This window comes from Bos indicus, chromosome X (assembly GCF_029378745.1).
Source record: "Bos indicus isolate NIAB-ARS_2022 breed Sahiwal x Tharparkar chromosome X, NIAB-ARS_B.indTharparkar_mat_pri_1.0, whole genome shotgun sequence".
Lineage (NCBI taxonomy): Eukaryota > Metazoa > Chordata > Mammalia > Artiodactyla > Bovidae > Bos > Bos indicus.
In genome coordinates this window covers 76971123-76987204 of record NC_091789.1, presented here as the reverse complement: position 1 = coordinate 76987204, position 16082 = coordinate 76971123, and the positions used below count along the sequence as shown (strand labels likewise).

Genomic DNA, 16082 nt, shown 5'->3' with positions numbered 1-16082 from the left:
ACACATAATCAAATGGCCCATAATTTTCTTTTTTAAACTACTTTTTGTTATTGTTTCTTAGTTAAGTGTTAGTCGCTCAGTCGTGGCTGACTCTTTGCGATCCCATGAACAGTAGCCTGCCAGGCTCCACTTTCCATGGAATTCTCCAGGAAAGAATACTGGAGTGGGTTGCCATTCTCTTCTCCAGGGGATCTTCCTGACTCAAGGACTGAACCCCAGTCTCCTGAATTGCAGGAGAAGATTCTTTACCAACTGAATGACCAGGGAAACCCATTGTTTCTTAGTATCCAGGTGAAATAAATCCCTACTCTACATGCTGCTGCTGCTGCTGCTAAGTCGCTTCAGTCGTGTCCGACTCTGTGCGACCCCATAGACGGCAGCCCACCAGGCTTTCCCGTCCCTGGCAAGAACACTGAGTGGGTTGCAATTTCCTTCTCCAATGCATGAAAGTAGAAAGTGAAAATGAAGTTGCTCAGTCGTGTCTGACTTTTAGCGACCCCATGGACTGCAGCCTACCAGGCTCCTCCATCCATGGATTTTCCAGGCAAGAGTACTGGAGTGGGGTGCCATTGCCTTCTCCGAATCTACCTGATGAAGTTTTATGAAAGCAATGCACTCTTTCTAGGCTGAGACCAAATCTCTTTCCTAGCGTGTATCATAGTATCTGACACAGAGCAGGAGTTTGATGAATGTTTGTCAACCATATGTAACCAATCTCACCTCTTTTTTAAAAAAGTAGGCACTTAAAATTATGTATGTGGCTCAAAATATATTGCTGTTGGAGAGCACCGTTCTATAGTACTTCCTACATCTTGGTTAAAAAGAATTCATCTAAACTTCAATTAAGCTAAGAAACGTCTGATTTATGTAAATACACGTTCTACTTTGAAACTAATCAGTTTGTCTTTTTGGGGTTGCCCAGGCTTACTCTTGGCACCCCGCTCCAGTACTCTTGCCTGGAAAATCCCATGGACAAAGGAGCCTCGTGGGCTGCACTCCATGGGGTCGCTAAGAGTCAGACACGACTGAGCAACTTCACTTTCACTTTTCACTTTCATGCATTGGAGAAGGAAATGACAACCCAGTCCAGTGTTCTTGCCTGGAGAATCTCAGGGACGGGGGAGCCTGGTGGGCTGCCATCTATGGGGTCGCACAGAGTCGGACACGACTGAAGTGACTTAGCAGCAGGCTTCTCTAAAGATTCTGGCCATTCACTCAATGGCATTTCCCCCCTCTCGTTCTAAACAAAGTTCTTTATTTCTTCCATTTGAAACATCAATAACATTATTGGAAACCCTTAAGATGAGCTCAGAACACAGAAACCTCCCAGATCAATCAGTTCTTAGAACACAACCTGGGTGAAGGTGTTAACCACATTCCCTGTTCTCATCTGCACCTGGCACCCTGAAAACCTAGTGAGGAGGAGCTGAACAATGAAAAGCAGGGAGGAGATAATAATGTCTTAGCACAATCCTGAAGTTCCCAACTGGAATGTCTTCAGTATTTTCTGCCTGCTGGGGTTTTTTTTTCTTTCCACTCATCTCCCTAGAGCCTGACATGCTGGTATAATAGATTTTACTGGAGATTATTGTTTCTACTCTGAAGCTGTTTTGTAGAAGTAACACAGCCAGCCTGATGATTCCAGCTCAGCAACGCTAGATGCTGTGTCCAAAGGCCCAGCCCTTCTCAGGGACGTTGCTAAGGGCCAGGGACCCTGTGCTCAGATTGGCTGGGAAATAAGTGCCCTCATGGAGCAAGAGCTCACCCATTCTGGGAACTCTGGGCATCTGGTGACTAACAGGTTATAGTCATCACCGGCCTGGTGGGAGGGGCTAAACTGTCTGGGAGAACAAACTCTAGTTAAGGGTTCTTTCCTCTCCTTATCTCTGCAGCCCAGGGAAAGAGTGGCAGGAAGAACTGAAGGACTCTGCATTCCTGCTGTCTCTTCTCCCACTTCCTTGCTTGGGAATGGTGGTGAGTGTTAGCTTTCATACTTGACAAAAGTGGCCACAAATGAAGTGTCAAGACACCTGAGGGAGAAAATGGGCAAAACACAAAGTGATGTGTGAACAAAACAGACATATTAGAACTCATGCTGCTTAGGTTTGTAGGAACAAAGCAAATGGTGCCAGTGCTTACCTGTATGGGACTGGACCACCACAACAACCTATTTTTTATCTTTTCTCTTAGGCCAGGGAGGTACCTTCTTTCCCTCTCCAGTCCCTCCCCCTACTAGAGGATATGCTTTGCATGGCACACCTTCCTTCCTGGAGTTGAGTGTTTTTGGTTTGTAGTCTCTGACACTCCTAGGACTTCCTTTCTCCCTGCAAAAAGATGACCCCACACTTTAATGTCTGTTTTCCCTTCAATAACTTCATAGCTCACTATCCCAGCTTTTATTCTTGAGTTTTGATCTTTTCCAGTAGTTGAAGATCAGAATAACATTTACAAGATTTGGGGGGTTTTCCAAAAATGGGTAATGAAAATTGAGAGAGAAGTGGCAAAGAACCTCAGCACCAGCTGTGTTAGGCAAATCTGGATTCCGCTTCATAACTATGGATCTTATTACGTATAAAATAAATTATTTCACCTCAATTTCTCTATTGTTAAAGTGAGAAAGGTCATGTCTACCTAACAGCATCATCTGTGAAGAGTAAATGAGTATGTAAAAGTGGTCTGACAAGACAATAATTATTATCAAAGATAATAAATGCCAGATTCTTTGCATGCTGCTTGGAAACAGCCACATTAATATGAAAAATAATAATAATAAATATCTACGTTCAAGAAGCTAAGAGAGTGGTGACTGATGAGATGAGGTAAAAGCAGTGTAGAAAAGTCTAAAATAGGGTAGGTGGGTCAAGACACTTCAGGGATTTGAAAAAATGAGTGCTAAACTGACCTTAAGGATATATATTTGCCAGGAAATTACAAGAATGAAGGAATTTTAAGTAAGATGAAAGTCATGAAGCAACATGGTAATTGCAACTTCAAAGTGCACCTGGAAGAAAGAAGGCTAAAAAAGTTTCATGTTAGATTTTTATTTTTTAGCATTTCCCAGGCTATTTTCTGTTTTGTTAAAGTGTATAAAATCATAATGTACAGATTTGCTGAGATTAAATAAGTGCAGATGTTGCTTAAAAGCATCTTTCACATGTTAGACATTCAATAAATTATATCTATTCCTATTATTAAACCATTAGAATCCATTGAAGGATTAAGCAGGTTTGTGTGAAAGGTGGATAAGTCTAACATGTCAACTGGATTTGAAAGGGGGCAAGTTTGGAAACAGCTGCATAATCCAAGAATGAATTGACAGTAGTGAAAGGCAGAGATATTTAGAACAGAAGACTGCTAAAATGTGGATCAGCCAGATATAGAAATGAGTAAGGAAAAGGAATTATACAGTGGAAGTGACAAATAGATTCAAGGGATTAGATCTCTTAGACAGAGCGCCAGAAGAACTATGGACAGAAGTTTGTGACATTGTACAGGAGGCAGAAATCAAGATCATCCCCAAGAAAAAGAAATGCAAAAAGGATTTTCTTTCTTTTTTTTTTTTTTTTTTTGTCTGAGGAGGCCTTACAAATAGCTGATAAAAGAAGAGAAGTGAAAGGCAAAGGAAAAAGGAAAGATATACCCATTTGAATGCAGGACTCCAAAGAATAGTAAGGAGAGATAAAAAAAAAACCTTCCTCCATGCTCAATGAAAAGAAATAGAGGAAAACAATAGAATAGAAAATACTAGAGATCACTTGAAGAAAATTGGAGATGCCAAGGGAACATTTCATGGAAAGATGGGCACAATAAAGGACAGAAATGGTATGGACCTAACAGAAGCAGAAGATATTAAGAAGAGGTAGCAAGAATACACACAACTATACAAAAAAGATATTTATGACCCATATAACCACAATGGTGTGATCACTCACCTAGAGCCAGACATCCCATAATGTGAAGTCAAGTGGGCCTTAGGAAGCATCACTACGAACAAAGGTAGTGATGGAATTCCAGTTGAGCTCTTTCAAATCCTAAAAGCACTGTTAAAGTGCTGCACTCACTATGCCAGCAAATTTGGAAAACAACAGTGGCCACAGGACTGGAAAAGGTCAGTTTTCATTCCAATCCCAAAGAAAGGCAATGCCAAAGAATGCTCATATTATTGCACAATTGCACTCATCTCACATGCTAGCAAAGTAATGCTCAAAATTCTCTAAGCCAGGCTTCGACAGTATGTGAAGCCTAAACTTCCAGATGTACAACCTGGATTTAGAAAAGGCAGAGGAACAAGAGATCAAATTGCCAACATCCATTGGATCACTGAAAAAGCAAGAGAGTACCAGAAAAACATCTTCTTCTGCTTTATTGACTATGCCAAAGCCTTTGACTGTGTGGACCATCACAAACTGTGGAAAATACTGAAAGAGATGGGAATACCAGAGCACATTACCTGCCTCCTGAGAAACCTTTATGCAGGTCAGGAAACAACAGTTAGAACTGGACATGGAACAATAGACTCGTTCCAAATAAGGAAGCAGTACATCAAGGCTGTATATTGCCACCCTGCTTATTTAACTTATATGCAGAGTACATCATGAGACATGCTGAGCTGGATGAAGCACAAGCTGGAAGCAAGTATTTGGGGAAAATATCAGTAACCTCAAATATGCATATGACACCACCCTTACGGCAGAAAGTTAAGAAGAACTAAATAGACTCTTGATGAAAGTGAAAGAGAAGACTGAAAAAGTTGGCTTAAAGCTCAACATTCAGACAACTAAGATTATGGCATCTGGTCCCATCACTTCACGGCAAATTGAGGGGAAACAATGGAAACAATGAGACACTTTATTTTGGGGGGCTCCACAATCACTGCAGATGGTGACTGCAGCCATGAAATTAAAAGACACTTGCTCCTTGGAAGAAAAATTATGACCAACTTAGCATATTAAAAAGCTGAGACATTACTTTGTCAACAAAGGTCCATCTAGTGAAAGCTGTGGTTTTACCAGTTTTCATGTATGGATGTGAGAGCTGGACTATAAAGAAAGCTGAACTGTGGTGTTGGAGAAGACCTCTGAGAGTCCCTTGTACTGCAAGGAAATCCATCTAATCAATCGTAAAGGAAATGAGTCCTGAATTTTCATTGGAACGGCTGATGCCGAAGCTGAAACTCCAGTACTTTGGCCAACTGATGTGAAGAACTGACTCATTGGAAAACACCCTGATGCTGGGAAAGATTGAAGGCAGGAGGGGAAGGGGATGACAGAGGATAAGTTGGTTGGATAGCATCACCTACTTGATGAACATGAGTTGAGTAAGCTCCAGGAGTTGGTGATGGACAGGGAGGCCTGGCGTGCTGCAGTCCAGTTCAGTTCAGTCTCTCAGTTGTGTCCGACTCTTTGCGACCCTGTGTACCACAGCATGCTGTCCATCACCAATCCCCGGAATCCACCCAAACCCATGTCCATGGGGTCACAAAACGTCAGACACAACTGAGCCATTGAAATGAACTGAAGGCAAAAGAAATGGAGTATAACCAGTAAAGTTTAGATTAGAAACAATTTCTCCATTTCCTTTTAATATTCTTTTGTGATAGCAGTGGTAGAAAATCTATTTTTTCAACAATTGTTTTCATTATTTTTCTGGTGTGGAATTGTGGAACATTCTCTCATTTGCTATTCCTGCCCTTCCAAGCTATGTTAATGCACTATTTCTTAAAAGAAGATGTCTTTGACCACCTAAAAAAGAGATTTATATGATTCATATAACTATAATTAACCTATTCTGTAGGCTATTTGTGATGCTTATTTTGAAATAATTATTTGTAAAACAAAAGCTATATTGATAACTGTAGCTGAAAGTATCAACTATGTAGAAATATTATTCATGTTTTACAGTCTACTTTGGCAGTTTGCATTGTGTTTAAAATCATTCTAAATAATGGGCTAGACCCTTGTGAGATTGAGAAAATAGACTCAAAGAAAGTAGCATAGATTTTTTTTTTTGGTACTCTTATGTATTTGGGTTATTTTTAATCAAGCAAATAACACATGAATACATAGGCATTGTATCAATATAATGATTAAAGCCATATGGAAGTATAGGGAGTAAAAGATAAAATTACCAGTTCACCTTCTCCTTGCCAACCCTCTCCCACTGGAAACTACTATTAACAGTTCGGTTTGTATTCTTTTTCACAATTATATATATATATATATATATATATATATATATATATATATATAGCAGGAAAATTAAGCACATGGGCTTTGAAGTCAGGCTGCCTGGGTTCTAACTCAGATTCTACCACTTAAAGCTGTGTGATATTGGACATCTTATCTTACTTTTCTGTCCTTCAGTCTCTTCTTAAGTACAGTGACAGTTAACATATCTGCTTAACAGAAGTGTTTTGAGGATTAAATTAGTATTGTGACTAATTTAGAAAAGTGTTTGGCATATACTATGTGTGTGCACTGTATATATGGTTCTGCAACTTGAATCCCATCAATAGACATAAAGGCAATACAGTTTAGTGATTTAAGATTATGGATTCTGAATCCAATTGCATGGTGCAAATCTTAGTTCCAGTATTTACTAGCTTTGTCTTTGTTTCCTCTCTAAAAAAGGGACAATAGTTTCTGTTTTAAATTAAGCCTTGTGTGATTTAGAATGACATTTATTCACACATGATTTAGAAAGGCATTTAGAATGACTGTTATATAGTAATTACTTATTTTTTTATCATTCCATCATTAAAAGTCCTCAGTTTGGTATTTCATATAATAGAGGTATAATAAGTAAATCATTGTCTTTTATTGTTTTAATTATACATTATTGCAAAATATGCTGGTTACCATACTACTTTTTTGCTACTTAAAACATTAAAATATTCTTGTCTATATCTTCACTTTAAAGAAGAGAGCTATTGCTGTTAACATTTCCCACTGTCATTTGCATCTTGTATTCAGTACTTTCAAGATCCTCTTTTAGTATGTGATCATTACCATACCATATATGTGATAAACCCACACTATTTTTCTATTAGTTGGTTCAGTCCTAGGGTATGAATGGAAAGGGGAACCATTTCATTTTGTGTGGTTACAGTTATAATTCTGAGGTATAGCAAGAGCTGAGAAAGAACAAGACAAAAGGGACTATTCCTGTGTTTGGGCTGTTGCAATCTCAGAAGACTGAGTCTTTCTTTAGGTATCCTGACACTCAGAAAAGGTAAGTCTAAATTTTCATGTATTTTAGTTTGTGTTGTTTTATTTTCTACAATAAAAGGTTTTAAATATGAATAAGTAGGTTTCCTGGAGACATTTATAGTAGACACTACAGAGCTATTAAAGGAAAATTGTTTCTTGAATCAAATCTGCTTTTTCCTTTTGAACTCTTGTAGCATTTTTAGGGAAAACTCAGAGTCTTAAAATTGCACTAAATAATCATACAAAAGACTGGCATAAGTGCTCTGGAAAATAAGATTTAGGTCCAAAAGAAAAGAACAAAAGGGAGGAAGGGGAAAAGGGAAAGAAAATAAAAACAAAAAAGAATGGTAGTGAATTTGACGAACCTATTTGTATTTAGATTACTGAAAAAGTAAATGGATATATTTATAGCTTAAATCAGACAGTTTGCAGAAATTCAAACTGTATATAAATATCTATCTCTCAAATACATTCTGAGGTATAGTAATTGTTTTCAACATCACTCAAGTAATATTAATTAAAGCACTGTTAAGACAAATTCCTTAAAACTGTCTTGGTTTTAAGCAGACTGTTTGAAAATAAAGGGTTAGGCACTTTAACTAATAAATTTAAAGTAAATAATTCTTGACAGTTGAGTATGTATTAAAATAAATATACATTTTTAGAAATTTGTACTTTTAAAACATTTGCATGTATACCATATAACATCCTGATAATAACCCAGTGAAAAACTCTAGGGAACATTATTATCACCATTTACCAGGAAAATCAATATCCAGGAATGGTAAATAAATTACCTGATAGTAAATAGGTAATGACAGAATTGGAAGCCAAGTCTCCTTACCCCTGGTCCAATCTCTATCCTTTGAGCAATAGTGTCTCCCTTAATTATTTGTGTTTTCATGTAGCAGTTAAATCTTCATTAAATATTTTAAAATATGTTGCCTTAATGAGTTTTTTTTTTTTTAATTTTCAGGATATATTGCATTCTTCTGATTAGAAACCTTGTCTACTAAAATGCTTGGAGAATCCTTCCTAATTGAACTCCTATACAAAGAACAAGTTACATGTAAGAAAACCTCAAATGATGAAAAGGAAACTTGGAAAAAGCAACTTTTAGATATAGAAGATAATTCACATTCCCCTGATAAAATGGAAAATGAAAATAAGGTCATGAAAGAAAGTTTAACAGAGAAAAGTAATGATACAAGTAAAATAAAATCTGTGGATGAGATAACTGTAGCAAAATGCAAGAGTGCATCCTTTCCAGGGAATGTGTCTGCTGCACTGCCCATTCCAAAGAGAGAGCAACATGATGAAAAACAATTAGATTTATACAGATCTTATTCATGTACAAGTATTTGCCAGAATTATCCTGACCTACAGATTGGAGGAGACCATGTAGGTAACATGTATGATTCTGGCTGCTTTGTGGAACACATACGGGATGATGTTTTTAGTGGTCCTCTTTTGTTTTCAGTAGATATACCATTGGGTCATTCTCCCATCATTGAACCTCTAGACAAACTGCCTACCTCAAAGCTTTTGAATGGGGATGAAATTCGAGAAAGAAGTATGTTGTTTCATAAACAGCCCCTTTCTAATTCTATGCTTAATAGTTATATGGAAAAAAAAGTGGATGAACTCTACAAACTGTTTTTGGAAGAAAATCTCACTCAGTGCTGCTCCATAACCAACCTCATGGCTTCCAACTTGTTAATGAATAATATAAATCAGATTAGCCTCCAAATCTCTCAAGAGCAGAACACAGAGGCATTAAAAATTCGGGAAGTTCTTTTATATTCTTTAACAAGATGTAATCTCTGTAACATTTCCCATGGAAATAGTTCTGAATTCAGCACTCCTAATTTACAAATATCAAACCAGAGAAGTAGAGAACTTGTACCACATCTACAATAAGAATCAACTGCAGTTTGGTTGGACTGATTTATGAGACTGGAGTAACAGTAGTCTTCTCTAGTTTATCGTGTCACATCAGCCCCTTTGTGGTGTGATTACTATAATTTTTGAGAACTTATTTGATCGCTGGTACATCTGAATTCTTGTAGGAGACAATATAAATAACTAACTTTTATGACTATGCTTTTGTTTTGACATCTTTAATGGCTGTTACATTCAAGTTTGTGTATTCCATATGTGTGATCTATCTAATTGCCACCAGCATCCGAAGTTGATTACTTCACTCTCACTCATCATATTTGTTTACCACAAAAGTGATTTTAAAAAAGTGAGATGTAGACAGAATTTTTCTCAGCTACTGAAAAGACAACTGGAAACTGTATCAGATATAAGCATATCTTTCTCCATAAAAGTGTTTAAAGACATATGCTGCTGCTGCTAAGTCAATTCAGTCATGTCACACTCTGTGGGACCACATAGACGGCAGCCAGCAGGCTCCCCCATCCCTGGGATTCTCCAGGCAAGAACACTGGAGTGGGTTGCCATTTCCTTCTCCAATGCATGAAAGTAAAAAGTGAAAGTAATGTTGCTCAGTCTTGTCCGACTCTTAAACACTTTTCTTTTTATTTTCAACATACAGAATTTTTCACACTGACAATCAGAAATTATTCAAATAAAAGTTGGATTTAAATGATACTTGAAAGAAATGTGGAATGAGAGCTTAAGGAAAAATGGAGACTTTGCCATTAATATTTGGAGTTGAACTTCATGCTTTTGAACTTTCTTGGGACAAGCATCAGCTTTTATATATCACTCTGTTAAGCATGGTGTTTTTCAGCTATGGGAGGAAGGAAAGCATATACATAGAGTGAACAAAGTGAATAGAGAACCACCGTTTAGAAATAGAGAGGCTCTCTTGGTAACTTTTTACACTTCTTATATTATCCTTAATCAAGATACTGGCTTAGGATAAAAGCAGGATATTAGAGCAATTTTGGAATTTAATTAAACTAATTAGTAAAAGATATCTAAAAGAATGATATAGTTTATTGCAGACATGGAAAAAAGACCCAATAGCTCACACTTCTCTCTCATGTATAGTAAATTGATTAGCATGTACTTTTGCTTGTAAAATGAAATGGTATAATTTATGTTATTGAATTGTTATGGTTGATAAAATTTGTACCATAGCACTCACATATATCTTTCTAATAATTTATTTGGTCTTTGTTTAAACTCTAAAGAATGTGTTAGTCAGATGCTCTTATGATTTGTTCTTTGTGATCACAGAATCATTAATTTATTTTAATCATTTTCAAATTTCTATGATCTAGTAATAAGTACTCCTGATTTGTTTCCTGTTTTTATTTACATAAAATACAATGTTCTTTAAAATAAGATGTTGTTCATAAAATAAGATGTTTTTCTTTCTCCAACATTTTCTCCAATAACCCTCTCAATCCATTTCCATCATTCTGACATTTGATTCTGAAGAGGCAATGGATAAGAGTTGTTTAACAACTGGCTTAGTGTTTTGTATATACAGAAACTCAAGCAAGGGCTCTGTATCAACCTAGAGGGATGGGATGAGGAGGGAGATTGGAGGGAGCTTCAGGAGGGGATATATGTATCAGTTCAGTTCAGTCGCTCACTCGTGTCCAACTCTTTGCGACCCCATGAACTGCAGCACGCCAGGCCTCCCTGTCCATCACCAACTCCTGGAGTTCACTCAAACTCATGTCCATGTATACCTATGGCCAATTCATGTTGAGGTTTGACAGAAGACAGTAAAATTCTGTAAAGCAATTATCCTTCAATTAAAAATAAATTAATTAAAAAAAGAAATAAAAACAGTTGTGTGTACATTGTTTTATATATTACTAAATGTGTACATTTTAATATGAGTTACCAAATGATAAAATATTAATGTAAACTTTGTCTTTTCCAAAGTGAATTAAATGTTGTTGGGCAATATTATTGGTGTGAAATTTTCTTAAATATTGTAATATATATTAATACTTTATTTATGAAGCAGGTATATTCATAAATATTAACACTGCATATATATATTAAAGAAACAATATCTATCAAGCATCAAATTTAGAAGTATATTATACTCTCAGATTTAAATCTTTTCCTCTTGTTTATGACACACAAATTCTTAATTTCTAAATATACTCACTTTTAAATGGCCTAATAATTCAATGTGATATATAAACAAGGAAAGATTATAAATTTAGTGTTCTTTTCTTTTCTTTTTACTCTTATTTGCTTTTATTAGCTTATGAATAGTAAAAAGAATTCAACAGAATAGAAACAATCAAATTAGCTCACAGACAAGAAGCCAAATAATAATAATAATCTAAAAAGAAACCACCAAATAGAAAATATTAGGCACAATGACTGAAAGAAAAGATATCATCCTTTATACTAGAATATGGGCATGGTGTTTTAGGAGGGAAATTTGAACATAATAAAATCAATGTATACCTCTCTAACATGCCATTTCTTTTTTCTGGTAACTTTTATTTTTTGACATTTTTAACTTTACTTTGTATTGGGGTATAGCTGATTAACAAACAGTGTTGTGATATTTCCAGGTGAACAGTGAAGGGACTCAGCTATACATACACATATATCTATTCCTCCCCAAACTCCCTTCCCATCCAGGCTGCCACTTAACACTGGGAGGTGTTTCCTATGCTGTATAGTAGGTCCCTGTTGGTTATCCATTTAAAATAAAGGCATGTAAGACACTTTTTTTTTTTTTTTTGAAGTTTTATTTATTTATTTATTTTTAAATTTATTTTATTTTTAAACTTTACAATATTGTATTAGTTTTGCCAAATATCGAAATGAATCCGCCACAGGTATACCTGTGTTCCCCATCCTGAACCTCCTCCCTCCTCCCTCCCCATACCCTCCCTCTAGGTCGTCCCAGTGCACCAGCCCCAAGCATTCAGTATAGTGCATCGAACCTGGACTGGCGACTCATTTCACACATGATAGACATTTCTCCAAAGACACTATTTCTGTACAGAGAAATCTCACTAGCTACTGAACACCTCAAATGCTAGAGAAAATTTAAGCTGTATATATATATATATATATATATATATATATATACATACATACATACATATTTAAGCTGTATATATATATATATATATATATATATATATATATATATATATATGTTATGGATCTTCCCTGGTGGCTCAGACTGTAAAGTGTCTGCCTACAGTGCCTACCATGTGGGAGACCCGGGTTCAATCCCTGGATCTGGAATATCTCCTGGAGAAGGAAATGGCAACCCACTCCAGTATTCTTGCCTGGAAAATCCCATGGATGGTGGAACCTAGTAGGCTACAGTCCATGGGGTCGCAAAGAGTCGGACACGACTGAGCAACTTCACTTTACTTTTATATATATATATGTATGTATATATATATATATATATATATATATATATATATATGGCTGAGTTCATGGCAAATTAATGAAAACAACTGAAGGCAGACTGGGAAAAGCTGAAATTCCATAAGACAGTTTGGCTACGGAACTGATAACTGTCCCAGGTCCCACCCCTGACACCTAGAAGGATCCCAGTTTTAAGGACTATACCTGCATGGGGGCAGGAACCACAGCCTGGGACTGTGTTGGTCTGCTTGGGTCACCATAATACAACTCCACAGATGGGCAGCTTACACACAAGAAAATTATTTTCACATGGTTCTGGAGGCAAGAAGTCCAAGATCAAGGTGCCAGAAAATTCCATTCCATTGAGACCTCTTTTCCTAGTTTGCAGACAGCCACCTTTTCTGCTGTGACCATATGACCTTTTCTGTGTGCACATGGAGAGAGGTAACAACACAGGTTCTGTCAGAACAGGGCCCCACGATTCTGACCCCATTCAACCTTAATTATCTCTTTATAAGCTCCATCTCCAAATACAGATGCACTGGGGGCTCGGGCTTCAACATATGAATTTGAGGACATGATTCAGTTCACAACAGGGACTGAGCTGGACTGCAGTACCACTGATGACTCCCCAAAAGGCACCTCTCAGTGAATGAACTAGGAAAACACCTTAAGTTTTTTGTCTGTGTTCAAAGTAGAGATATGAAGGATGAAAAAAATCTCTAGGAATGTCTTATCAAAGCCTGCAACCATTGTATATTTGAGGAGGAAATTCACAAGGCTTGTGAGTGTCAGTGAGCACACATACACACTGAAGGACAGAGAGGGAGCAGCAGGAAACCCAAGGGGAACTCTGACTCTGAAGTGGTCCAGGGTTAGCAGGGCCAAAATAAACAAAATGGAGGTGATAGGGGAAAAAAAAAGAAAAAAAAAAAAAAAACAGCAAATTTCTCTGTTGGAACATATTTAAAATTCCCCAAAATGGAGTTCAGAGGAATGTCAATTCACAATGAAAATTCACTAATTACATCAGAAAACAAGTCATATACTTGCTTCAGACAAAACAAACTATAGATGCAGATCCACAAAAAAGGATAAAAATATTGAAATTATCATATACAGAATGTAAAATAAGAACCTTTAATATGATAAAAGAAAAGAAACAGAGAGAATAGAGGAACTACCCCAAATGACCAAGAAAGTTTGAGAAAGAACCCAACAACATTTCTGGAAATGGAAAACTATAATCACAATTAAAAATAATAGATAGGTTAAATACATTAGAGACAGCAAGAAGACAAAATTAGTGAACTGGACAATGGATGTAAAGAAATGATCTAGTGTTCAACACAGAGACAATGAGATAGAAAAATATGAAACAGAGATTATGAGATATAAAGAACAGAGTGAGATGGTAAAACACAAGTCTAATTTGATTTCCTAAGGGAGAGAATTGAGAAAATGCAAAGGTATATTACTCAAAGAAGTAAAAGTTCAAATTTTTTCATAATTCACAAAAGGCACCAATTCTCAGATTCAAGAAGCTCAGTGAATTATAGTTGATTAATAAAAAAGAAATCCACAGCAGACAGGTTGTAGTATAATGACATTTGATTGCAGAATGTCAGAGATAAAGAACTTAAACATAAACTGAAAGAGAAGGTTGATTACCTACAAAGGAATACTGATCAACTGACAAGTGTCATTTCAGAGGCAACAATGGAAACAAGAAAACAGTGGAACAGTATTATTAAAAAATGAGAGAAAATAACTGTCAATCTAGGCTTGTATACCCAGCTAACTTTCAAAGATAATAAAACAGTAAACTTACAGGTAAATTTAAACAAATACTGACTGTATACAGTAACTATTTTGGAATTAAACTGAGATAAAACTAAAATTCTAACCCTTATAAATTAAGGGAAGGCAATCAGATTTTGTTCAAAAGTCTGATGTTCAGCATAAGAGTGAAAACATAAAACTTTAGATTCTGTTTACGATGCAAACTAAAATTCACGGTAAGCACTAAAAAGACAAAATTTGAGTTTTACCTTTTAAAATAGCAGAGAAAAGGTAAATGGAAAACCAAAAAACTCAGTGCTGAAGATGGAGGGAAAAAAACACCCAAGGGCAGAGAGATAACAAAATGGTAGAACAAAAAGCACAATAAGATGGTATAAATAATCCCTCCTATGTTAGCAATTTCCCCTAATGTAAATCAATTAATGTCTCCAGCTAAAAGATCGATAGAAAGAAAAAAAAAATCTAGTTAGTTTTTAGTGGGTACATGAAACACAGCATAAAGGTCTGACAGAGAATAGAGAAACATATACCATACAAACACTAACCAGCTGGTGTGGCCTATATAAATATTTCTTTCAGAAACATAAGATTTTAAGGCAACATAAAATGATACAAAAACATTATTAGAAATAGAAGCTGTGACAACAAATATAAGATTTGTTATATATAACTTATATAGAAGAATTATAAGTTCTTCTAAGTTCTGTTCTTACTGATTTCTGCTTTCATTGGACTATGGTCCAAAAATAGATTCATATAATGCTAAAACGTTACAATTTGTTGAGATTTTCCATCTGACCTAAAATATAGTCAGTTTTTGTAAATGTTGTGTTAGTGCTTGGAAGTATGCCTGTTTCCATTTGTTGGGTGTTCATTAGACCAAACTGTTAATTGTGTTGGCCAAATTGTCTCTATTTTAATGTTCTTTTTCTTCTACTTGATCTTTCAGATTCTAAGAGGTGTTAAAATTTTCTGTTCTAGTGGATTTTGTAATTTCTGTAGCTGTGTTACTTTTTGTTTTATATATCCTGAAACTTATAAGTTCTATAACTTATAGAACTTAGAAGTCTACATGCTAGTAAATTAAAAAAAAAAAAAATCCACATATGTAAGTAAAAAAAAAAAGAAATCATGATGGAAAATAAAAAAATAGAATTTCAAAACAAACATTTCTATAGCACTTTAAATTGACAATACATTACTTCATTTGCTCATTAGAAAGTAATCCTGTGAGCCACCCAGAAGCCATATTCTCTCTGCTAGACAACGTAACAGCAGAAATGCTGTTTATTATGTAACTACTAAAGCAGATTTTTATATATAAATAAAATACATATCAAAAGTGATTTAGAAACTGAGAAATATAAGTGAAAGTGTTCACTACTAAAAATATTAAAAGGAAAGAGAACCAACCATCTCTTTCAGAAGGTATATTGAATAGCTAAGAAAGTTACAAAGAAGAGATTTAGCATCAATGTTTAAAGCTCAAAAAGTTCATAAAATCATTTTGGTTTAAGAAGGCCCTTAGATCCTCATATAATATATACAAACTCATATGGTAAAGTATTTATTATTCACATGAGATGAATGAACATGGTCAAAAATCTATGCACAAGTGGAGGAATCATTAATGCTCTCACACACGGTCCTGGTTTCCTGGTTCTAGCATCTGTTCAGTGGTGCACTGGCAATTAATAGCTCTTCTGAAACTGCCTACAGTACAAAGGGAAT

At 35.8% G+C, this 16082-nt stretch overlaps 1 protein-coding gene across 2 annotated transcripts; it reads left to right on the top strand.

Moving 5' to 3' along the window:
- Positions 1-538: 538 nt before the first annotated feature.
- LOC109555535 (TLR adaptor interacting with endolysosomal SLC15A4) lies at positions 539-11091 on the top strand. 2 transcript variants are annotated; one of them, XM_019956474.2, is made up of 2 exons: positions 539-1974; positions 8185-11091. In XM_019956474.2, the coding sequence occupies exon 2, from the start codon at positions 8226-8228 to the stop codon at positions 9126-9128; it is 903 nt and encodes a 300-aa protein (XP_019812033.1). In that variant the 5' UTR covers positions 539-1974; positions 8185-8225; the 3' UTR covers positions 9129-11091. The 2 variants fall into 2 exon arrangements, with proteins under 2 accessions (XP_019812033.1, XP_019812034.1); XM_019956475.2 differs by having other exon boundaries at positions 539-7230.
- Positions 11092-16082: the final 4991 nt, after the last annotated feature.